Genomic DNA, 26,071 nt, shown 5'->3' with positions numbered 1-26,071 from the left:
GGCTTTAGTTACAAGCCAGAGGAGCCGCTTTGTTCTGGGGCAGACGGGACAAGCAAAGCGAGCCCCCCTCTCCTTTTTGGCTGACAACCACACCAGTCAAACAATAGCACGGGGAGCAATGGTCTCTGTATCCCGGTGGGGCTTAACCTTCCAAGCGCCTGCCGGCCGGGATCACCACCTGCAGGTAGGTAACCGATACCCTCATTAGAGCAGCTAACCGACTTGACACACAATGTTTTGGGAAAACCGCAACTTGGAAATTCAAAGTGGAGCTATGGCAGAACAATCCTTTTGGTTTTCGAGCACAAACCTTTTTTGTGGGAAATGGACAAATCAAATTGACATTTTTTATCTCTCTCGCATTACTGCTGGTGGAATCAGACCCCTTGAACGAGATGCCTGCAGGTCCGTATGTCAGCGTAGCAGAAAAATTATTAACTACCACTGGAGTGAAATAAAATGAAAACCAAGACTTGTTTCTTGCGGTTACAACACGAGATCGAGGCTTTCAGAATCGGGAAATAAATAATTAATCCAACTTCTGGTGTGACTGCAAAGTCTGCCAAAGCTTCTGTTCTCAGTCTGCTTGCAGATATTTCAGTCTCACAGCAGCACGAACGTACGCAACATAAATCCAAGCAACAAAAAAGTCCATCTCTCAGTGATCATCTTAACAATTTCCACCATGCCTACTTTTAATGGTACAAATGACATCATTGTGAAACGGCCAATTGCAAAACAGATAATGATTTGCTGCTGCAGAAAGGCCTTCCGGACCGACACGACTTGAACTTCACAAACCGCACCGCGGTCCTTTGAGAAGCATGTCATTAGTGTGTACGCACAATCGACTAAAATAGATGGGGGCGCTCGGGAGGCATGTTGCAAAAATCCAAACGGCTAGAGACTTTGCAGTTGCCATGGAGACGCCATGCTCCGGCATGCCGCGCGACGGGAGGAAGGGTCTGTACTAACGACGGCACTGCGGCAGGGGGTTGGGGGAGCCCTTTGATGAGCTCAGCTGCCGCAGACGTTGAAAATATTCCGCCGTCTGCTTCCCGCAGCTCCGTGTGACCACGCTATACTCGACCCTAACAACATACGGCATCCTGGAAAGTGCGGCGGTGCTTCAAAGAAGGGCTTCTCCGAGGACTATCGTCTCCCGTTTGGCCTTGGCTCACGCCCTCCCAACTATAAAGAGAATATTTGACACCAGCATCGTGTTAATACCACTTTGAATGACCACATTAGCATAAAAGGACATTTTGACAAAGCCGCCAAGACGTCAGAAGGTAGCCAAGCTATAAAAATGAGATCCAAAGCCTGTAGTTGATGAGCCATCATTTTCTGGAGCTTTGCGTGACTTTTCCAAGACGCGTAGCTCTTAGATGACGTGCGTTGCTAGCCATGCGCTAACAGCACAGTTAGCACCGCTGAGTCTTTTAAGCCGCAAGTAGTTTTGAGTTGATTTCATCAGGAAGAAAGCCGCCAATCAATGCAGTACTGCTGGCTAATGGAGCGAGGAGGATTCGACGCCCCGTTCGTTAAGCTTTTTAAGCATCGCGCTTGGGATTGGCTGCATGGGCATAACGAGCTAATCAATGTTTCTACAAAGAACTCAAGTGGCTAGAACTAGCCGACTCGCATGGCTTCTTTTCCTTTGACTCCGAATGAAGGGGTCGATGTTTGGCTCGGCTCCTCACCGTGACTCTTTCGTCTCGGTCGTCCACGTTGAGGCCGTCTTTTTTCCAAGAGATGGTAGGTTCAGGATGCCCGCGGGGGGGTTGACACTCCAGGACCGCCGGCTCTCCAGCGGCCACGATCACGTCGGCGGGGTTCTGTCTGAAGTCGTCACGAAGAACTGCAGGAAAAAAACATATCGGTCGTTAAGTGCCACAATTTAAGAGCATGGACGTGTGGGAGACGCCAGAAAAAACAACAACCATTTTTCCAGCTCAGCGGCATGAAAAACACATATGTAGCGTACACACGCGCCGCCCGGGATCACTAATACGAATTATTTGTGGCTGTTTGGGGAGGTCGGAGTGAGCTTTGGCTGGCTCGTCTCACGCTCCTCCGCTCTTTCCCTCGGTCTCAAATGCCAGATGAAAGTCAGACTCGCTCCGGGAAACTTCACACCTCACGACGCGGGCGGCCAACACATTCCTGACTCTGCTTGCGGCAGCCAAAACGCTCGCACGGCCTTTGTGGGATGTGCATTAAACGTCCATCTCAGGGGGGCGGCCATCTTGCCATTTGCCGTCGACTGAAAATGATGTCACGGTTGCTAAGGTAATAAGCTATCACGGTTTGGTCACGTGACATTTGCAAGCTGAATATTATGATTAAAAAAAGAGGCGGAAGGAAGAACTAGCACGGTCCCATGTTTACACCAACACTGCTGCTGTGAACCCCCCTCCCCAAACTAACACCTCTTTGCTGTAAACACAGCTGAGTGCACCCACAAACATGCGAGTCCTCTGGGAGGGCGGCCAAGTGAGGGCGGACGAGCTCCTCAAATGGGCCCGGACCAGGGCCTGCATGGGTGCGCTGCAAAGTCTTTTGCCAAAAAGCGATCCCACCGTCTTCCAACATGGCCGCTTTTTTTGCATGCCTTCATCTCCAAAAGCACCATGCGGAGGCGCTGAAACCGGCCCGTGTGTTTTGGAGATAATGAGTCTGCTCGAGAATTCTGTCTCTTGGTGTAAGCCTGCAGCTGTCTTCTAGTGGATAATATTTCCTGCACTATTATCAGGGAGGCAGGATTCTCCGTGTGGGTGTGCGTGTGTCCTAATGTGTGTAAATGAGTGCGAGTCAGAGAGCAGAGTGTGAAATGTTGTCTTCAGAGGGGGGGATTTGTTGAAATATGCTGACGATGATGAGATGAAGGCTTGAACCCAGCCAGGCATGCATGCGCTAACCCAAAAAGCTAACCGGCTCTCCAAACAACCATTTCAAATCCAAATTTAAGATGATCAAATTTCATGAACATAATGAGAAATAATTGTCAACAAACATCTTTCGTTCTGACATACACGATTCACCCATGTGTCAAACCAAGGCAGTGTGGCGCCAACTAGTGGCGAGGAGGACTTAGAAGTATCTGTGTCTGGTATCGGCATCGCTCAAGAAACCTCGGTAGCTCGAAAAATGGCCAGTATCGGTACTTGCCCATCCTGACCTGAAACATGGACTTGCGTTGAAACCCTCGTCTCAAGCTAACGCAATTAGCCGCAGTCACGGCTGGTGTTTTCAGATCGCCTTGAAAGGTCACCTCGGCACTCTCGGGTTCGTCACCCCTTTAACTATCTGTCTCTCACACACACACAAACACAGACTTGCTCTCAAAGGAAATTGAAAACAGATGTTTTAAATGCCAAATTAAAATGAGATGCCTGAGCTGTAGCCCCCCCCCAATCCAAACATTAATGGGAAAAGAAACCTTGATGCCACACACAAGCCAGGGCGAAATATCACATGAGCTTTGTTCGGAGGAAATGAAAGTAACGGCAACAAATCTTTGCAAGGATACACACGGCCGCTAAGGAATGAAAGCTGGATGAAAAGACACAGCGTTGGTCTTGCCCTAGGCTCTTCCTCCAAACGCGCTGGACGAACCTCAGCCCGCCCACAGGAGGGAAAATAAGAAGCGGCGGCTTGCAAGGGAGAAGCAAATAAAAGTCACGAGCAAGCAAAACAAGGACAAGTTGGCAAAGTTTGGTGGAATCAACATGAAGGAAAAGGTTGGCGTGGGATTGTTGATGAAAAAAAACCATCGAAAGGAGTATTTTTTATTTATTTGTTTATTTTCTTTTTAAGTATATATACAATTTTTCTATTTGAATGATTCCCTTGAAGACTTTAGCTTTTAATAAAAAATGAGAGGAGGGTTTATTTTATGTTTTGAGTTCTTTTGAAGCTATCAAAGTTTGCATGCACAAAAATGAACAATGAGACCAAAAGGCACCTTTACAAGAAAAAAATGTGCTTGCCTTGCAAAAAAGTGCAACAATGGCTCAGTCTGACGATGCTTTCATGTCCAAAATGAAGTCATTCTTCTGCAGGTGGACCTCAGCTGTGGGCTCCTTGAGGAAGAAGCAACCTCGGTCGCGCTATCTCTCCAGATGATACTATCAGCCCGCGAGCTGTCTGCCAGCACGTACAAAAAAAAAGAAAGGCGAGAGAGCGCCGACACCTGTACATATTAAACCATAGCTGGCTTGTCGAGAGCAAAATACAAGGCACACCTGCCACATCTAATGAGAAGCTGTCGGAGAGGTATTCAAAACGGCAATCTATGCGAGTGCGTGGGGCCCCGCTCTCCCAGATGATGGCCTTAGTAAAACAATCTTTCCAATTAACATTCCTGCTCCCCGGAGCCCCGCCGACCCTCCTGGAAGACGCCCCGGCTCGGCCCGGCCCTCCAGTGACAAAGACGCTGGCTGACCCGCCAATGGGACCTTTGAATGAGGCCAGGATGTGAGGCAGCTTGTTTTGCTTTCCTGGGAAAAAACACAAAAGTGCTCGCTGGCTCGTCTGTTTTGACATGTGTTTTTTTTCAGAGTGGACCAGTGCGACGGGACAAAGGATGATTTGGGGCAGGACGACAGAATCGCAAAGCGGTCAAGGAGGCCCGGACCTGAGGCGGATGTCGACCAAGTCGCTCGCATGGCCTTGGTGGACTCTTTTTTTTTTTTTTTTTTAATTGATTCATTCATTCATCCATTTATTTATTTTGTGAATTGTCTTATTACAAACTCAGAGCGTGACTTTGTGGAATTTGATTTTTGACATGGCATGGCTCCCTGAAACGTTTTTGTAGCCGTAACAACATAAGAAACATTTAAGACACGTTTAAAGACACATTTCTATGACATGGCCTTTAACTAACCTGTAGTGGCCGATTCGGCTGGAGTTTGTTTTCTCTCCCTCTCCACCCCCTCCCTCCCCCCTCCCCGGCCGGGGAGGTGGTTAGGTGGTACCCATGCTGACAGCGGCTATCTGGATTCTCGTGGCCAATTCAGGATAGGGGAACTGCAGCTCAACCTCCTCGAAGAGCACTGCCAGGACAATTGAGGGCTCCTTTCGGCAGCCCTCTGCTGTGACATGGACATCCACTTTTTATTTAATTGATTTTCATGTTGTATCATTTGTGCCCTCTCTGCATCCATTTCAACCTGGTGATCCTGAAAGGGGGATCCTTCCATCTGTGGTCCCTTCTCAAGGTTTCTCATTTTCCCCCTGCTAGGGGTTTTTAAGTTTTTCCTTGCCCTTTTGGGAGCTTAAGATCAGGGGATGCTTTGAGAATAATTGTCAATTTCTGTCTATGTGAAGCCCTTTGAGACTGCTTGTGATTTAGGGCTATACAAATAAACTTGACTTGACTTGACTTGACAAAGCGTTTTGTTACAGGCGGCGGCATTTTTTCTTTTTGCCCTTTTAGCCCTGCAATTGATTAAAAGAGAAGACAGTAATTATAGACATTTGTGTTGAAACTCCAAAGCATCGGTTGCTACTGACAACTCTTGCTTGGACAAACGCGTAATGAGATCCGGCAGACACGCAGCCAGCAGATGTTTGCCATGTAGCATGTCAAAGCGACTAATTAAAAGCAGGAAGAAAAAAAAAAGTCCAGAGGGTGGAAATCTAAGCATCTTGTTTGTTAAAAGAAGTGCAGGAAGCTGTTTGAAGATTTTTCTCTTTTGGAAAGGGTAGTGGCTGAGTAACACGATAGCATGCAGGGGAAAACGCCAGGCGGGGATCCCGTGCAGTCTTACGGCACATCCCTCAGCCTTTCGTCATGGCCACTTGCACATTCCCTACATGCTGATGCCTCTCCGATGTCTTTACCAGGCGTGGGGGGGTTTACTGTATATGGAGGGAGGGGCGGAGAAGAGCGCTTAAATCGGAGCATGGTGTGACGCTCCAAAGAGGAACGTCGGTCCTTGTTCAATGGCTTCCACATGGACACTGAACATTCCCAGATGGACACATTGGCCACCTGCATTTGAGGTTCCTCCCAGCGCCAAGTGGGGGAGGGTGGTGAGGGGGGGGGGCTTATACACTCCGTGATGAGTGGATGGAAAAGGTACAACCTTCTGGAAAAGTGCAGAATTTGAATATTGCCTCTCCAACTGTCTCCAAATAGGAACGCTGCACGTGGCCTTCATCTTTTTTTATTGAAAGTGGGCGGAGTCAAAGTAAAAAGTCGGGGATGACTTGAACAGATGTGATGGGAGACAAAGGCGAGGCCGTTTGCCGCTGCGGTCGTCGCTGCCGGTAGAGTCGGCAATTGCGTACAACCGGCGAGCGTGAAAGCAAACACAAAACGGTTGCCGTGCCAGCTCGACAAACAAAGCGGCAAACTGTCTGGCGAAGAAAGAGAGATGAGAGAGGATCAGGAACATGTCCCCCGACGCGACGTAATCGGCACGGCGAGGACGGCAGATAACGTTGCCGCCGCCGAGCGATAAGACGAGAGTGACTCATACGACACGGGACGCGACGTTTGAGCGCATCGTCAAATCAATCTGTTGTTTGGCTTCCAGCTGGCCCAAATATGCCTAGGATAAGGCGGCTAAAAAGCTACATTGTGCTCAACAAAAGGGAACGACGCCACTCGGGGAGGGCGAGCGGCGTGATGAGGGACATCTGTTTGGAAAAGGAGCCACATTCATGCGGGCCTGATCTGACCCCGAACGCCAGACATAATAATGTACGCCATGCAATTAGGCTCTTCCTGTTTGGTGAATTGGTTGTTTTTTCCCAAAAATTATGCTTTAAGCTAATAGGCTAACGTTATGAGTTTCACATTTTGGAAAGTTATCCCATGATATTTAATTTGCACCAGCAAACTATCAGCTCGGCCCCATCGGATAATCACCTCCATGTCGAGTGCACAAATGCGAGACGGGCGATTCCAGTCGACAGTTGCATCTTTTGGGAATGTGGCGGCCGAGCGGCACAGCTGGCTTGCGTTACGCTGGCAGGAGAACTAAGTGACGCTAAAACGTTACAAGCAAGCAAGCTGTCTTCTCTACCTGCGAGCCCCCGGGCCCTATTCGCACGGGCGCCTGCCTCGTATGCAGAACTTTGCTGTGTGTTATCAGAAAAAGGCAGGCACCAAGAAGAATCCACGGATGAATTATTCACGAAGCGCAGAAAGTTTCATTTTATTTTTTTTATTAATTTATTTATATATATAATTTTTTTTGTTATTTATTTATTTATTTATTCATTTTTATTTAATATTTATTTATTAATAATATTTACAGTCTGGTTGATTCCGGAGCAGTTTTTGTATGCTTTTTTTTTTCCTCGTGCAACTTTATGAAACGTACAATGGAGCGTGATGTCCGGGATAGCGCTGGCTACATTTTTCAAGTAGGCTGTGGGCGAGTGGGCGCAAACACAAGCGCGCCGCTCGCTCTGGAGGAGGACCTGCTTGAAAGCAGCCACCGCCATTAACAAGAGCGACTGTTTAGAGAAGCGGCCACTCCACGCCGGTGACAAGAGGACGGCCCGGGCTGAAGAGGCCCTCCGCCGCCGCCTCCGCGTGTCCTCGGCCGAGACCCGGAAAGAATGGAAGAACTGTGCGCGCTTTGGCGCTGTCTCCAAATGTGAGCCAGATTGATGCGGCCAGAGGCCAAGTCGCTCTCACAATAATACTTCTGCAGAAGCAACATTTGCTTCCAAACTCAATCCCGCGGGACTTAAAGACTTGACACACCAGCACGTGTTGTGCCTTGTTTTCTCTCCTGAGCCAAATATCTTGCAGCCTTCACGACTGTTTGGTGAAATCCAACTCGTGTAGCGTTCTGTTTCTATTCAATTTCCTTTGCGGCAGAGGCCTCCTCCAACTCCTCCTCCCCGTGTCAACATTGAGTCCAGCTCACAGGAACAAACGCCGGGTCCAAACATTCGTGCGCTTCATCTGCTGGCCATGAGTTTGAGCAGAAAAGTCAAAAAGCAGAAGGGGCTTCCGCTAATTGACTTCCTGTTCAGTTGCCAGACTTCCACGTGAAATCGGGCTCCCTCCCGGCTGCAGACGAGCCGACCTGCATCGGCCTGCCTTTTCCTGTCTGATGGATATCTCCAGCCGGGCCGGTTCCCACCAGAAAGACTCATTCAGTCAGCGTTCTTCATCCGAAGCGTCGCCCCGAGAACCCGACTTCCCCCGGGGAGCACTTTGGAGGTTTTTCTTCCGGCACGCAAACGTTTCCTCAGAGTACTTCAGAAAGTCACACCCACTAAGAAGATACAATTCAGATGGGAAATTTGATTTGAGCACTTTGACCACTTCCAAATGGCTTACATCATCTTTGTAAAATGCGACGTTTGCATATGAAAGGCACACGTTGGACAGTGACGGCTCACGGAAAAAAGAAAAAGCAGAAGAGCTACATGACCTACATCTGCGCCGGGGACCAGACCAGACCTCTTGGCATGCAAGCTGACATCACTGTCACCTTCTCATTCATTTTCAACTTCAAGAGAAATGCGGGTGGACATTGTTCGAGGAGGACCGCCAATTACAGGGCTGCCTTGACTTAACAATCGGTTTGTTGTGCTTTTTTTCACAAAGACAAATGACACTGAGAATGTTAGAAAGCACACAACCTGTATTTTTTATTTTTTTAAATAAAAGTGCAAAAGCACGACACATTGGTTCAGTGCAGACTGCCAGTGCCAAGCCTAGATTAAACATATAAAAAAAATTAAAGTACAAACAAAAAAACAAGTGGGTGGCAGAAAGGACCAAGACGCGTGGCAAGCGAGTTTCTCACTGATGGTAGAAGCCAAAAGTCACAACAATACGACAAACTCGGACAAGCCTTGTCACAACAACCGCTGTTGCGTGTTTGCAGCACTGACCGTCATGCTAAGTGACAACAATCCAAGCCGTGTCACTCCCTTAACCAACATGACAAAGGAGCAAAGCGAGTCCAAACCACGCCGCATTGAATCATGCTCAAATGTCCGAGACCGTCCTCTCAGAGACTTGGATGACGGACTGGACATTGAGGTGGCCGAGCCAGGAAACAAAAAGTGACAGAAAGAAGGAAGCTCCACACAACACCCTGAAATAAACTAACAAATAAAAAACTCTTAGATTGGGGCACACACCGATATCACACATTAGCATCATCTGAGCACGTGAGCTGCTACTCCCCTGGAAAATGTGCCGCCACCTTCATAGCTTCACCACTGGCAGTGTGTGCCCCATTACAAACAAGTGAATTAGCATCTCAATTGGTTCGACGTAAGGTACAGTGTTGGCAGTCCTTCAAAGAGTAATTGGATCCATTAAAGGCAAGCGAGGGAGAAAAAAAAAAACAATCAAGAGGCGGCAGGATGCATGTTCTTTTGTGTGTGCCCTACGAGGGAAAAAATCCAGATTCTGCATTCCATTCATTTACTTCCAGTTGTGTCGCTCAAAAGCAAATCAAATCTTGTCTTCTCAGCAACGACTCGGTTCACGTTGGAGGGTGTCATCAATGGACGATGCAAGCGCGACCTTCAAGGTCATTCGTTGCGGAAGCAAAACATCTCCAGAACTGAAAATGTATTCAATCTTTTACAGCCATTATAAAGGCCCAGCATCTGCCCTCAGAACAACTGGCGAGACAAAATAAGAGAGAGCAGCAAGCCTCAGCCCCTCCCTCCCTCCAAACCTTCTTTATAATGAATAGACAAGGCTGCAAGAGTCCTTGAGGGTTCGGGGGGAGGGGAGGGACGGGACTAGGAAATGCCAAAGACCTATCCGTCTCAATTGTTCTCAATGGCCTGCCATTTCTATGGGGTCGTGCAGGAATGTATGTGTGTGTTTGGCTTGAAAAAAACGAATGGCGTGAAGCCATTACCTGTCTGTAACCATGGCCCAATTATTATTACAGTCGCCATGCATCTGCCTCACACATTAATCATTTTGTCTCTTTTGTTTTAAAATATATTTGCCGTTTATGTTCTTGACGGATACTTTCTATCTTGACATACATCTATCCATATCGTATGAGAGAGCGAGAGATAAAAATATCCATTGAAATCAGTCCTGCGGTCCCTGGCAACCGCAAGTCCTTTATTGTCTCTAATTCGCGATCACCCCTATTTGACTCAAGGTTAGCTAGGCTGGCACACAAGGACATTCCTCGGGGGAGAAGCCGCAACGCTTGGTCGCCGCTAAGTAAACGGAGCCGTTTTATGGGCCGCCGGCGATGGTAAAACTGGATGTATGACAGCTCAGACAGATGGCTGATTGTGACAAAGAGCAAAGACAGGACGGAGATGATTTCTACTCCTTTCGTCCTATTGCTCAAGGTGGAGGTTATCCTGCTAGGAACTTTCTCATACGTTGACCGATGGTTCCGGGTCATCGTCACCGGCAACGGCCAATCGACTTGGAGCAGCGTTGGATCGATCTCGCCTGAGCGCAGCCTGAAAGTAAGTCCGGCATTATAGATTCCACGGCGGAAGAAAATAGGCTGCGGGGATCCGCTAGCAGAAAGATGCGGGCGGGCCTCCCCTTTGGCCTTTGCATCTCGACTGCATGATATCAAGCTCTATATTCTCAGGGACCAATCAGGCAGAGTCTTACTCCCTCGCATTGGTGTTCTAGCGTTGACCCTGCCCGTCCGTCTCGCTCCGTGGACCTCTGGAGACGTTTGCCTGTCCATCCCTGGCTTCTTCATCGCCGGCTGCCCGGCAGCTATGCGTATCCGCTGATACTGTTACAAGGAGGGGATACCTTACGACAGAGTCCAAGTCAAATTGCATACAGATGGCCCGCATCAACGGGGCGTTTGCTTCTTAGCTATGTCTTGGATGATGGACTCCAGGGACAGTCTTGCCCGCCGGCTCTGCTCGGGATCTCTGCGGTAACCAGAGAAGCCGGCCTGTCGAGTGTGTGAAGACAATAGCTTGGGAAACAAAGCTGAGCGCTAAGGAATCCTAGCCTCAGTCCGTGACAACTGCAGCGTGTTTTGAGCATGCAGTCACACCGTTCCGTCCATCTGCGACGTAACCTTCCCTTCAAATAGAGGTGTCACTCAATGCCCAGTGATTGGGCCTTTCCCAAAGATCAGCGGTCCAATTTGTCATAAATGAAGGTTCTGGCGTTATCGCAACGCAGCTAGATAGCTAGCTAGGTTAGCTAATAACACGAAGGTCCTAATAATGATGGATGACTCCTTAGCTGTACCAATGAGTGTGAATGCTGGGCCTGAATTATTAAAAGGCAAGACCAGAGTGGAATATTTTGATAGCGAATGGCCTCATAAATAATTCTGTGCGCCAAAATTAATAACCTTGTTCTTTATGTAGCGCAGAAGCCTGGTGTTTGTCTCCGGGGGCGTCGAGTATAAGATCTGGTACCGGGGATCCATCTCACGCTCATATTCAGCATTGTGGGCGAGGCTGAGCACCCTGATGCGTTGTGATGTGTGCGGACAGCACCGGATCGTATCGTATTCCCTTTGATCGGGGCGGTCAAAGGCGGGCCCGTAGAGGGGCTCGACCGGGCACGGAATACCGAGTCTCCCCGCGTACCGTGTCCAATTATCTGGCAGGCGAGGAGCGAGAGGAGCCGGCCAATTAGAAGAGCCCAACACCCCCGTGGAGAGACAGACAAGCAGGCAGACAGAAATATTGCCCAAGGAGACATCGCTGGGGAAGGGGGGAAATGATTTCAAATGATGTCGTTGGCGTGTCTATCGCAAACACAACATTGTTTCTTTCAGAGGAAAGTGAAATGGTACAAAATAGTTGTGAAATATTGATTGGGAACATAGTCGAGCCTGGAACAGCACAAACAAACAAATGAACAGACAAAGCCTGTAACGGTCTCATATTTCCTTGTTTCTGACTTGGCTAGGTAAAGCGACTTTGGCAGAACCAGAGTCTAATTGGACCCGGAGTGCAGGCGGAGGTCACCCATTTTCCAATTTGAATTCACAGCTCAGTGGCATCAAGTCCACGTGGCGACGGAGGCCAGAAGACGAGAAGATGAGAAGCACGGGCTCGCCGTTGACAGGCGGCTCCGGGCGGGGAAAAAAGATGATTATAGCTGGAGCCAAGCGGCAGCCAGCCAAATCCTTGACGGAACAACATGTAATTGGGTTATTACTTAATAAATAATAGCACGGCACAAAAGCTCTTTGTGCGCCTGCCACTGTTGCTGCTGATTTACGAGCAACATAATCTCCCGCTTAAGGAAATCTTTGCATTTAATTCAGGAACCAAGAAGGAAGGCTCTGATTTTGATTAGGCTGACAATCTTTGTGGGGATATTTTAGAAAGAAGCGCCCCTGCGGCAACAGGACATGGCGGCTCTCATTAATGCTACGAGTTAGCATAAATATCTCGCCAAGACCTTAATGCTCACTCATTTGAGGAATGTCTGATGACCGACCGCTTCAAGACTTCAGCAAATTGAAGGCTTTTCGTGCGAGCTGTGACGACTCAAGTCCAAACAAGGCAGCTCCAAGTTTCGAGCAAACGGTGTAATTTGCCACACCGCAGGAATGGAGCCGCGACTCCCCCCCCCCCAAAGAATCTGACAAACAATACTGAAACGCCGCCCAGAAATACACTGCGGAAACTCCAAAAGGGTCTTTGAGGTCATGGGGTCAAAAATGATCATCTTATTGAGGACATCACTTTGTCGCTATGCGCCGCGCAGCTAGCGGCTGCTATCAACGTATAGTATTACAGGCTACGCCGCGTCTTTTAGCGCTAGCCCGTAACTAGCCCCGTGTCCACTTCACACGCTCACCGCTAACCACTGACCCGTTTCCTCACTCGCCGCCGCTTCCTGTGAGCCTCGTAAACGGTGCTTTGATCAGGGGAGCGGCACAGATGTTTAATACGTGCAGTCCTTTGGGCTCCCTCAGGCCGCTAATGCGTCGTAATGTGGAGTTGAGCGGACCAAAAGGCCAAGAGGCCATCCCGATCATCCCTGGGATGGAAAAGAAGAAGCGAGCTTGGCGGGGATAGATGTGCCAAGAATTGCAGTTGGAAATGAAAGTTGAGTTGCGCTGGGACCTCACGCTCATTTTTTCATGGCCGGTCCTTGAAACAATCATGGAATTTCAATGTGCTCCGCCCACATGAGACAGGCGGAGGCCAAAAAGCTTCTCGTCAGACCTCATTTGGCCCAATTCCCTCGGAGGACTTTGCACAAGACAAAATAAAATGGCGGACTTCCAGTGTACTCATTCACTGCCAACCCAGTAAATATCGTTGACGTCTATGACCGTCAATGGCACTGAACGAGTTAAATTCAGTGGTTCTTGATCTTGAGGCTTTTTGTCTGGAATTTCAATGACGGTCGGCACAAATGCTTCTACAGCTTGCGCGGTGCACAGAAGCCAGTTATTAGTCCGTCCTCGCTTCTTGAGTAGTCATCAGCAGCGCTGACCGCAGCCAAGAAAGCTTCTCTTTTGTTCTCTGGCACGCCTCCGCCGCCATTCATCTTTAATGTCGACCATATCCTGTGGCAGACCACATAAATGACTTCTACGCACACGCGCGTTTCCCTACAGGGACGTGTGGATTTACTTGCTAATGGTAAAAAAAAAATAAAGTGCACATCATTGAGTCGTCACATTGGGGAACCTTCACGTAAATGATTGCAGCACACATGCAAATGATCAAAGGAACGCATTCATAAAAATCTGCATGAAGTACATTATTAATGTTCTTAATAAATCAGTCCGCCTTGCGACACAGTAGCAACATCTCAAATTCCCCCCCCCTAAGACTCATTTCTCATTAAAAAGGCTGATTTATGCCGAACAAAATTATGTTGACAATTCCCGTCGCACCAAAGGACAGCGTCAACATATAACGAGATATATTTCACTCGCGATCGACTTTGGATGAAGACCTCCGAGACACTGCCGTATGCGAACCACCGCTGGAATTCCAAAACACACATCCCTCCCTTCATCCGTCGCAGGTAATGACAGAGCGCAGCTTCTCAATGAGAAGGTGCGTGCGATGTCGAGAGATGAGTCGGCTAAATAGGGAGCGAGAAAAGGAAGGACGTCACAGGCGAGATGTCAAGCTTTTTTTTTTTTTTTGAATTTGAGTTTTTGTCTCTGATGGCCAAACTTTCGCAGTTGGCGTATAATCCCACTAACGACAATGAAAAGGGCCTCGGTGGAGGTCAAAGACCCCCAAAAGGGTTGCTTTCGAGTTTGGACTTGACAACAGGTCCTCCCCTAGAGGTGTTTCTCACGTTTTGGAATGTCCCGCTCGGATGCAAGCGAATCCCGGGGGGGAAATGCTTTCATCTTCGCCAGAAGACTTTTAACACCTTGAATTCAAAATGTCTTTCTTGCAGGTGAGATCATTCGGCAGCATCGCGGCAGCCGGCTCACCTCACGCCCGCCCGCCCGGCCCGGCTGACTTCTCGGGAGAGATTAAGAAAGCCGTCTTATTTTGTCACGGATTAAAGCAGCTGTCGAGCGCTCGGCACAAGGCGCCGTTGATAGCGGCTGACTTAGTTGACAGATAAATTCCAGCGGCAGCAACAAAACAGCGTCAAATTCCTCTGGAGTGAGCGCGAGCGTCGTGTTTGGAATGGAAGCAACAAACAGGAAGACAAAAAGAGACAACAGGCTGACAGCTCACGGTGGCGGCGCGCCATGAAAGCCTTCCCCGCCTAGCTTGATATGCTAATTTGTGCTGGGAGAAAAGCCACGTGCTATACGCTCCAAATTTGGTGGCAATTGTACAAAAGTGGAAACGGCCACCATGATTAGAGTCACATGTTTTAGCTGCCAATCATCAAACTTCACTGCCAACCCAGTTAATATCTTTGACGACTATAACCGTCACTGAATGAGTTAAGTGGTCACTTTGAACTTTGAGAAATTGAGCACTGGCAAGCAAAGGGGGAAGCGTCCAAATGGACAGCTCGGCCGTTTTGAGGAAGTCCACCTGCCTAATTAAAAAAAAAAAATGGCAGCGTGCTTGGAACAAATCCGGGTGGTGAGTCACAGAGTAGAGCAGCATGACTCTCCACACGGGGAAGGCCGAAGATAAGAGCTCCATGTGTGTGTGTGTGTGTGTGTGTGTGCCAGGGGGGTGATGGATGAGCGCCGCCGGGGTGAAAACGGGGTCACCCTGTTTGTTTTTAGCTGTTAAGGCAGAGATGGGTCTGAGGTGTGCCTCGTAACTTCACCCAGTGTTAATAAGAAGGTCTGTTTGCCGCACTTCATCACCATCCCTCAAAGTTCTCCGAAAACCCACACACACACACAAACACGCACTTGTAGATAAACGGGAGGGGAGTCTTGAGAGATACTTCATCACTATCTCCAGGTAAGTGTGAATGATGAGCAACGTCTGGCTCCCCCTGAGGTTTTGCAGCGCTGCTCGGCGCCACTTGTCAACGTCGCCATCCGTCAGCGGAACCTGTGCTTCAGCGTTGCCCATCGCTCCTGGCCCTAATGGCTTGCCGTGCAGTTAATCAAATCTAGGCAGGACAACTGCAATGACTTGAATTCTCATGACCTCCGCAATTGCCTGACGTCACCTTTACATCCATTTTGGGATTTTAGCTTGAAAAAGGTCATGGTGGAACACTACTCACAATCTGAGAAGGAGAATTGGACATTATGCACTGGATGGGCCACAAAACGGTCCACACGCTGTAAGTCAACATTTAAGTACATCTCTTTGGGTTCTGGCCCAGATGAGATTTGTGGATTTGTAGTTCAAGCATATTTCTCTGACTAGGTCCAAATTACTCAGAACAACGCACATGGTTGCTAGGGCCAAGGGAAATCCCGGTCATTTGTCGCAAGCCCAGCGGGCGGACAGACGGATGTATGTATGTTCAAGCTCAAGTCTTCCCTCCGATGTCAGCGGTTGAAAGTTCAGACAGAGGTGAAGGTTCCATCCCGCCCACCCCCGCCCTCACCCTCGCCGCCTCCCTCCTGAGTTGACCCCTGCGAGCCCCTCAGGGATCGACCTCTCGCCCTACAAACAAACAACACGTAGCTCGCTTTGACATACACTCCGCAGGTGTCGCGAGCATGAAAAAAAAGCTGAAGGCAGGCGCCACATTTGTGATGGCTCCTTCTCATTTTGGTGTACATTTGTGCTTCTTCCGTTCAACAAAGAAACAACACAGACTTGTCGAGACTTGATCGGGAGAGCATCTACTGAATCTAAAACACAACACGAGGAAAGAAAGAACCAAGTCAAGCTCAAAAGCGTAGAAGTAGGCTAAATAAAATAAAATAAAAAAGCTGCACCTCACAAGAGAAAAAAAGTCATTGTGCACAGCGGGCTTGAACGGAGTGGTGGGGGACCTTCTGGGCATCATGAATAAAACAACAGTCCAATGGTATTCAGCTCAAATCGATTCCATCATGTGTAATCAATTGAAGGAACCGGCGCCTTTGCTCATCCATACCAATGCCGCGCCCGCCTTTCACTTCCAGTCCCCCCCCATCATGGATCCTTTGGCAGCCCCATCACGGCCAATAAAAGGTCCCTCTGATCCATACCAAAAAAGCTGAGCGTGGAGAAACCAGAGGGAGTCTTCTGCATAGCTAAACATCTTAACCAAGAGGCTTCTTGACACCTCCAGTCACAATTGACAGGAGGAGGGTCTCTTTTTCAAGTCATCAAAGAAACATGCCGAGAGATTCAATTAAAAGAATCGACCGTGGCGTAACACGTACCTTTGGGGGGGGGGGGGGGGGGGATAATGGTAGCTTCAAACCAAAATGGTGGACTTCCGATGTCTTTTGATAATTTTTCAAAAAGCTCCATTGAGCTCCTTCAACAATTCACCCTTTAATGTTTCTCTGCGTGCAGAGCTAAAATACAAAAAGAATGTGTGTGTGTGCATAAAAAAAGCGTCCTTCAGTGCAGCAACGTCGGCCCGTTCAACCCACAGGACCGTGACAGCTTGGACCCATCATCAAGATGGATGGCTGTGTCCTACACAAGACCTTTTAATTAGCTCCACAAGCTGCCTTTTGTGAACTGCGCGCACACAAACACACATACTTAGAAAAGAGGCACGCACGCAAGACGCAAGATTGCCCACAAGCCCGAGCAGCAGCAACAACAAGAGAGCAAGGTACTCATCATGACGTCCTAAATATCTTGTTTGGACTGCAAACAAACATTGCCACAAGCCACTGCTTTGTCTGGATGAAATCCCGCAAGACGAGATCGCGCGGGTGTACCTAATGCTATGTCCGCCAAGTCGGACAGGGAGGGCCCTTGCGACCCTTTTCCCAATAAAAGACTTACTTATTAATGGAGTGCAACTGAGCAAAAGTCCACAGAGTGACTTCATCATCCCGTGGCGTGTTAACCGCTCGGCCACACAAAGGCGCCGCGTGCGGACAATAAAAGGCCGCAGAGGACATCTGTCACACTGCTGGAACCAACAGAGAAGCCTCACAAGACAACCCGGGCAGCTGTTCTGAGCTTCGACTTCACAGAGTTTGTTTAGAGCTCGTTGTGTCAACCCCCCCAACCAGCCAGCCCGTCATCTTTGTTCCTTCTCCGTGGCTCCAAAGGAGGGAGGGCACCGTGTCAACGCCCACGGGCCTTTGAAGAGTGCGGCGGAGACAAACAACTCCGCTGGCTCTAAGGGGATTGTTTACATTAGACCATTTTCAAACTGTACACGGATAGAAGCTGAGTGGCTTTGGCTGCGCGTTTACATGACGGCAGCCATCTTGGAGGCCATAAGAAAAGCTTGACGCTGAAGGTCACAAAGTGCAACTATCTAAGCTTATCTCGATCCCTTGCTTTAAGCACACACCCTGGCCCTAAGTGGATGACAAACGATACTCCGGGACTTACCCAAGCTTAGCTCTTAGCATTAGCGTCTTGAAACCCCAAACGACAAGCTTCGATCTTAGCATTAGTGTCTTAGCTTGAAACAAATACCAAATACGGTATACAAATACCGTGCTAGCACGAATGTATGATCGGGAATCCTTTTGGCAAACTTGTCGGCTTGATGTAGAACTCGCGCCCCCACCTCCAAAAAGCTTGCTATAAAAGCTAACTCGATTTGTTTATCAGGCAACCCCTAAAGATCCGAATGTCAAAAGGATGCGACTTGAAGGAATGACGCAATAAAAGTCAACGTGATCCCGCTGAGTGCTTTCTTCCATTTTGACGACTCATTTCCTGCCGTGAAAATAAATGCGTTCCTTATCGCCGCCGCCGCTTGGAATACCGACAGCGCTATCAATGTCAGGTGCACTCTGCGTAACACAATTCGCAGTCGCTCAATCCTCATCTGTCTGCCGCTGGGGGGGAGAGAAAAAAAAACAGAATGCTCCTCACTGGCAGGCGAGAGTCAAACAGATTCAATTTCATTGGTATCTGGTAACAAGGCATTTTCCTCTCTCTGTAAGCCAATACGCCTTGTTGCCCTCACCCCTCCAGAGAAATCTTCTGCCTTGCGGTCCCACCTTGTAGCAAGCGAGAACTTTGACCGTCTCTGCATGGGAAAAAGAAACTCATCGGGAGAGTTGAGAGAGAGAGAGCGAATGAGGATTGGATGGATGGATGGATGGAAAGGGCTAAATCAATACATTTTCTTTTTGACATTGCTGACATGAAAAAAAGAGGGTAGGAGAGATAATGACGGCAGCACAAAGAACCCATCAAATATTGAAAAAAATCCCCTCAACTTTGTTCCATGTTGGTCAGCTTTGACGCTGATCTCACAACCTCTCTGTTCGGTCTCTCGGGGGCAATTGTTTTCCAAAACCTGAAGCCCCGGGAGGCGGGCTCGGCATGTGGAGTTCTTCAATCCATCCTAAAGTCCTCCAGCGCTCCGACATAATGCCGCTTTGATAGCTAGCAAGAAGGAAGCCAGGTTATGTCCAACTATCTTATTGAACCATCACCAGGTCAATGGAGACTCTCCAGACGTGACTTGATGCCCAAGCGGGTCTTTGGAGGCCCGTGCCATCTTGCTCATGTCTCTGGACGAGTGCAAACGCGCAGCTTTGCTTGGTCTAGCCGCTCTCATTGTGTAGTCCGCCGGGGCCCATAAATAGACGTGGCCAAATGCTACAACGTCAACTTAAGAGCGACTTGTGTCTCTCGGCAGCATCTGCTGTGGAGTAAATCTGCCTGCAACCTGCAGCTGTCAACAGGAAGCCCAGAATGACCCACATACACACACCAGTCTTTCATCTGTTCAGAACTGGCCCAAGTCCAGTCTGGCATATGTACTGCCCTAAGTCAAAAATTGGTGTGCATGGAGGCGAATGGTCACATGGGAGGGAAATAGTTGCTGTTTATTAGCGGCTCTGGCTTTGAGAGGAGCAAATGAAATTGCTTTTGGGATGTTTTGTAAACACAGGCTACATTCAAAAGGGACTCACACCGCCATGGAGGGAGGAAAGGTTCTCTGGTTTTTGTCCACGCTGTCTTCATTGTCAGCGTGCACATAGTTGCAGCCCTCAAGCACGTTGGCAGAACATTTGAAAGCGGTCTTTTCTTTTGTTGGCAGAGCGTGCGTGTGTTTGTTTTGGATGGCCCTAAGCACGCAATCTGATGATTCTCTAGTCAAATAAGTGGACATTCAGAGGGCAGCGCTATACTTACAAAGCAGACCATTGGTGGTTATTCTGATGCAAATTTCAAAACATCTCAAGGAAATGTGTTCGGAGTTTTGCCAGTGAGGCTCCAAGTGGCCATCTTGGGCTCCTTTTGGGCGTCCATCACAGAGGAATTTTGAGATTTTGCTGGAAAATACGAGCGGAATGGAAAAAGCTCCTAACATGTTAGCGGCTAATCAGTACTACTGTTTACAAGCGCTACACCACCTTCACGTGTCAGCGCCTTCCCCGTGGGCGACTTGATGGGCTCTCCGTGAAGCGGAGATGTTTTAACCCTACTCGGAAATAAACGAGTGGGTAAATGAAGAAAACGCTGACCTTGGGTGCAATTAGCTCTTAATTAGCGGGCAGATTTTCCCCGAGGGGGGGGACTTTTATTCAAGGGGGATAATGAAGGGCAACAATGGAGAGAGAACATTCTATTGTGCAAGGTAACTGGCGGTCAGCAGGACTAACTGGCCATCCTGGTTTTGTTTCTAGTCATTGTGTTTATCTCCACATTGCACAAATTCTGTGGTGGCGCACAGCAAGCGTGCGCCGGAGCATTATTGGATTCGGACCGAGGTTCCGAAGCCCAATTTAGTCGGCCTGCTTGCTCGCTTGCTGTTTTTTTTTGTATTGTTTTTTGTGAAACGTCTACTAGCCAAGTGGACATTTTAATTTCTGGCTTTCAAGAGCAGTATTGACCAAAGGGCCTACCTCAATTAGGTTTTGGCAAGAAACTTCACTTGCGCTTTGTTTTTTCCTGTCTGTTCTTATTTCTGGACGACAAGTGGAAAGCACACATTCTTTGGCCTTTTTTCATGACTTTGTGTCTGCGGCCGCTTTGCATCATTATCCTGCCCAACACACCCTCGTGAGCGCGCGGCTAAAGCTAGCAAAAGACGGCGGCGGCGTGTGCGTGTACATGAAAGACCATGGAAGAAACCAAAGCGTTTGTCATTGGGACATTAACGCAGTGGTTGCTTTTTTTTTCGAGTGGCAGACTTGCCATGACACCAAACCCCGGTGTCGGGTTCCGTCATACCACACCGGGTTCTGTTTGGACACTGATTGGCAATTGGAGTGTCTCCAGGGGTGACACTTTGGCTTCCAACAAGAGGAACCACTACAATCCAATCCAGGAGATATTTTAGACATTGGACATTTTTTCCCTCTTCACTGCTGGATTCTGCATGTGCAAATTGTTAAAAACTCGAGTATCGATCGCTCGCTGGAGCGTAATAAACAGAAACAGACTTCGGCGTGAAGGGAATGGCGCGGCAAGAAGGCATCCAATCGGAGCGCTGGCGGAGCAGGCGGGACGTTGTCCGGGGTTGGTGTTTTATTGGGAAGCTTGTGTTTGTTAATGGGTCTGGGCTTCTGTGTTCCAGAGAGGCCGAGGACGCCTCAACAGAGAGGCCGTTGTATCGGGCCGGGTCAGTCTGGTCCGGGACCGGGCAAAAAGCCCGATTGAACCTATGACACGGTCACTCGGTTGTCCCGCAATTGTTCTGCCGACAGCCCTTGGGTCGAGCCCGCATCTGTGTCTTGCTTTTGAATAGCTGGTCGCCACCCTCTTTTTCCGGGTCTGACACATACGGCCTGCGATCTGACAGCAGCATTGTGGTAAGGCGAGAAGCGGGTGGGAGTCGGAGGGGGGGTCGCTGGCAAGAGGCCATTGGGACACTCCGGGAGGAGAGACAAGCTGAAGGAGACCCTTGAGAAATGGCAACCCACAACAAGACTTCAACAAGGGCTGCAGTCATCCGGGCCAACCAACAGGAGGAGGGCGGGTGAGCAAAAGCAGACTGTGGGACCATAGTTGACATTTTGGGCCAGCAGAAAGCAGATGCACAACACGTCCTCGTCAAAACAGTCCAGAAATACTTGACGGGGTCAAGAAAATTACGAGCGCATGAAAGTTGCAATGATATTTCTTGGGCAATAAATATCACGGGAAGGAGATAAAGCTGACAGGAATTCAATGAGAGGAAGGCGAAAGGTGGACGTTTGTGTGTGTCTGCTTTATCTGGAACTGATAAAGACAATTACAAGAGAATGACAAAATGTCCTCGGAGCAGTCAAAGTCTGTCAGTCCGTGGACCAAACTTAGGTCCAAGAAATTCAAAAGTCACTTTTCCTCATTGTCTCCAAATCATAAACTCATATTCATGCCTTAAATCTGTACCAGAAGGACCCTTCAGCATTCCACAGATGAAACAAAAGAATCCTCTATGATACACGGGCGCCATGATGGATGCGTTGACGTCCACACCTGTCCCAGAATGAGCAGCCGACGTGGGCACAAAAAGCCTCAAAGGCACCGAGTCAAGAGCGAGAGGTCGCCGTCGTCCGCCTGCTGCCAGCGTGGACAGTAAATCCTTCCTCAACGAGGCCTCCGTGCAACATGAGCGCTTTTGGTGAGGGCAGCTAATGGTTTTAAACGCTAAATCCCCTTCTGTCATGTCCACAGTTGCCGCCATTGAGTACCGGCTACAGCTGCGACGTGTCGGATGGTGCCGGGAAGCTAATGCACCGCAATGTGAACGGCCTGGGCCCAAAACTTGGTCGGGGCCGGCCGGGTTCTTCGGCTCCATAGAGGAGAGTGTGAGGTGTGTTTACAAAAAAAACATTCCTGCCAGTCTTTGAATTAATAATATTATTAAATATTAAAATAATATAATAATATACAAAGTAATATATGATAATATTATTTAATCATATAATTAAATATTAAAATATTATTTTTTTCGGGAAATGTAGATTCCAATATATCTGGGGTATCTGCCACATGTAAAGAGGTCCAGAAGACAAAAAAAAAAGAAAAAAGAAAAGCAGCATCACTCTTCTCTGAGTCAGCATCTCAGCCGGTTGAGTCCGTCAGACACACGCATCTGCGACCAATGAGCGGAAGCGCCGCCCATCTACGTCGCTCCGGATCATTGAGCGCGGGCCGACACGGCGGTGCGAGCGCAAGTGAAAGCACGTGTGACATTCAAGGTGCGTGCGAGGGCGCCGGGATTATCCCCCCAAAAGTTTTTTTGCCAATTTAAACACGCCATCAATCTTTTCCCTCGAGACAGCTCGTAACAGTCGTCGGCCGTGTGCGGGAAGACCTTCCGCTGGCAAAGGCGCCGTCGTATTTCAACTTTTCCGCCGTCGCCAACGCAGACCGACAAACAAATGGAAAACAAGGCGATATTAAATCCAGACACGCGGCTGGAGCGAGATGCAAATGAAAGAGCTGGAAAAGGAACAATGTGGAACAAGAAAACAATGAACCATTCGCAGCGTTAGGCAGATAATTAATGAACGTCAAGCCACGGCGGCTGTCCTACTTGCGCTGAATATTAAGTGCACGGAAGCGTTTGCAAACGCAATTTAATGGCGAGAACGTAAAAATGCAGACGCGGGGAGAAAATAAAAAGGTTTAATGGGGGATTTATTGGGAGGAAAGTGACAGGAACAACCGCACGGCATCTGATAAAGGTTGCTGCGTTCGACAAGGAATTTCCCGAAAGTTTGCTGGGATGAAACTCGGTGAAGTGTCATGATGCGAAAAAGGACATTTTGAGAACCTAGCAAACACGTCGATGAGGGGAAAAAGAAAGCGCTTCTTGATCTAAAGCTCGCGTGCTTCATCTTGTCATTTGAAAACTGGCAGCCTGCACATTGCGGCGGCTTCCTCCAGCGAGCGAGGAGGCGTTCAGGAAGCGCCAATGACCCAAAATCATAAAATCTAATTTTACTGTCGAGCGGTTTGGACTTGAAGGGGAGAGGAGGAGGAGGAGCAGGAGGAAGAAATGAAGGCAGCTACCAAATGAAAGACAATTAACTCATTCAGTGCCATTGACGATGATAAACGTCAAGGATATTACCTGGGTTGGCAGTGAATGAGTTACAGCAGAAGCCGTCACAGGAGCTTCTTGGGCCTAGTGAATAAATGCTATAGATCCCGCCACCTACTAAACGAGCCTTTCAATTAGCTACACACACACAAAACAAAACAAAAGTTAATGAACGCAATTTGTCTGGCTCCCGAGAGGGCGAAGTGGCTGGTGTCGACGGGCAGGAAGCTTTTAATTAGAGACGCTTCTTCATCAAGGCGTCTCGCGGTGCTACTTAGCAAAACGCCGCATTCATCGCTCACGCGTTGTCAATGCAATTCCCGCCATCCTCCCACCCAAATGTTGGAAATACTTAAAATGAGCCCCACGCCTGAAGGGGGCGCTCTCGCCCAACTCCATGTGGTCATATTAAGGTCAAATCTCAGCAGTATTACGAGAATTTAACTAATATTCAATTACACGGAAGATTAGTTCTAATACAAGCCATCCGTGAGTCGCTCGGCCGGGCTTTGACGGCAACGACCACGCGGTGCTAACATCCCGCACGCAGGAAACAGACACCGGGCCACGGCGGGATTGGCTTACGAGGGCTCGTTGTGGAGAAACACGGGCGCGTGAGCGAGCGCCGGCTCGTAACCGGACCTTTGATGTGTATCAATGCCGGCTCTCAAAGTTGGAAAGGCGACACCGCTGCCAGATGCCCGGCACATTGTGAAGCTCAGACAAGCAGCAAAGAGGTGCATTGACGGCTCAGGCGCCCCCCCCAGAACCCAACCCCCGCCAGGCAGCGCCACCCATCTCATCCACACCATTAGTCCAAACCGTGGGCTGCACATTCCAGCCCCCACAAGCGGGGGGGGGGGGCCTCCGCTCCACAGGGACCCGATCCACTGGCCAAAGGGGCGCATAAATAAATAAAAATGAGTGGAATCACGGCGGTTTTGCTGTTTCAATCAAACACGGGGGGGAAGCAGACCGCGGGGGCACATCGAGGGTCCGGTCAGGCTCAATTAGAGAGGCCCTCACCTAAAACACTCTTGGCTGATTTTCCATCACCGGATTGGCTTAACTGGTCTGGGTTTGCGGCGCTGGATTTCGGGAAAACGGGCCGCATTGCACGCATCGGCGACAACTATGGAAAGTATGCGGCGGCCTTTGGCAAACTTCTGCTCGGAGACGAGCGAGGGGGTCACGGGACCACCTTTCTCGTGAGAATCTCCAAAGTTTATAAACGGAGACTGACGGGATTAAAGGTGCAAGGGGGGAGGTCAAAGCAAACCCAAACATACGCAGACGACCCCCGCCCCCCCACATTCACGAAACTTTGTCACTGACAGATACCAGTCGCCACACTCCACTGTTTACTCCCGCCGCCGTTCAACCAATTACTAAATCGGCGTTGGAATGCCGAGCGATGACAGGCGTCACGCTGAGGGGCTGCGGCTTGTTTGGACTGGACACAACCGACTTCGCATCTGACTGAGTCGCTGGTGTCCAAACCCAGGCCCGGGGGCCATGTGCGGCCTGCTGGCACATTTCACGGCATCATTAAATGGGGAGTCTCCGCTAACGTAAATGACGTGACGAGCACTTGAATGTTTGTGAACAAAGAGCCGCAGTGTGCCGTTGTTCATACGTGGCGGCCCCGGATACATTTAAGTCCATTAGCCAATTACGGGTCAAAGCTGTCGGCAGCCCAGGCGGACGCGGGGGCTCCCCGCTGAATTGCGGCATGTTCACCGTATGAAATGGCTTGCAGGCCTCCGTGAGTAGCACGCACACACACAGTGAAGGCTCACATGCATTTCCTTCTCACCCGTCTCACTTTGTCTCCTGTGATGGCGTTCATAAATAAACGCAGTGCTTAAGTTCACATGGCTGACAATGAAAGGCAGATATTGATTCAAGAAATTTGCTAGAGGGAGCGGGGGGGCAGAAAGAGTGCGAAGCTGCAAAAGTAAAAGCTGTCAACGAAATGTCATGACTTTGCGGCTCTTTCCAATCTAGCCAGGAAAACCTCTTCCCATGACTTCACCGGTTTACAGCAAGACCTGATTTTCCTCTTTATTTTTCCTTTTTCCCCTACCGTCTGCTCTTTCACGTCCATCCATCTCTTTGGGAGGATTAACTGGAGTCTTATCTCGCCTCGCAGAGATGCGTCACAAACGCCGGACACAAAGTAAAGCGTACCCGCCGCGTCTGTTTATTTCCACGCGCTTTGGACATTTAAGCTGGCCGACGATGTTGAGAATTCCACCTGGATGTGACACTTTCCAGACAACGACGTCGGGGATTTACCTGAAAATCCTCCCAAAAGCCTCTGTCGTGGCATTTCATCTAACAAGCGTGAAGGACCGTGATGATGTATTTGCCAATCCGAGGAGAGAAAGAAAAGGGCAAAAAACATACTGCGGCGAATTCCATACGAGTTGGGGAGCTAACCAAAATGGCCGATAACCTGGACAAGTCCTTGAGACGTCCAGCAAATTTAGAATGATAGACCCCGTTTCATGCTGATGGCTCAAACTTATGTTGAGGGCTGAATTTTCCTTTGAGGACCTCACTATACTCCGCACGCACGCAAACGTGAAGGGTTAGCACACAGCCAGGCAGAAATGCTGCTGT

At 49.1% G+C, this 26,071-nt stretch overlaps 1 protein-coding gene across 1 annotated transcript in view; it reads right to left on the bottom strand.

The window, feature by feature from the left end:
- Nucleotides 1-26,071, bottom strand: part of LOC133155737 (roundabout homolog 1-like) — a 71,331-nt gene that overhangs the window by 20,405 nt on the left and 24,855 nt on the right. The window contains exon 4 of the mRNA XM_061281262.1: nt 1,704-1,861. Coding sequence (XP_061137246.1) covers nt 1,704-1,861 — 158 coding nt within the window. The remainder of the gene's footprint in view (nt 1-1,703; nt 1,862-26,071) is intronic.

Source organism: Syngnathus typhle, linkage group LG6 (assembly GCF_033458585.1).
Source record: "Syngnathus typhle isolate RoL2023-S1 ecotype Sweden linkage group LG6, RoL_Styp_1.0, whole genome shotgun sequence".
Lineage (NCBI taxonomy): Eukaryota > Metazoa > Chordata > Actinopteri > Syngnathiformes > Syngnathidae > Syngnathus > Syngnathus typhle.
This window is presented reverse-complemented; position numbering and strand designations above follow the sequence as displayed.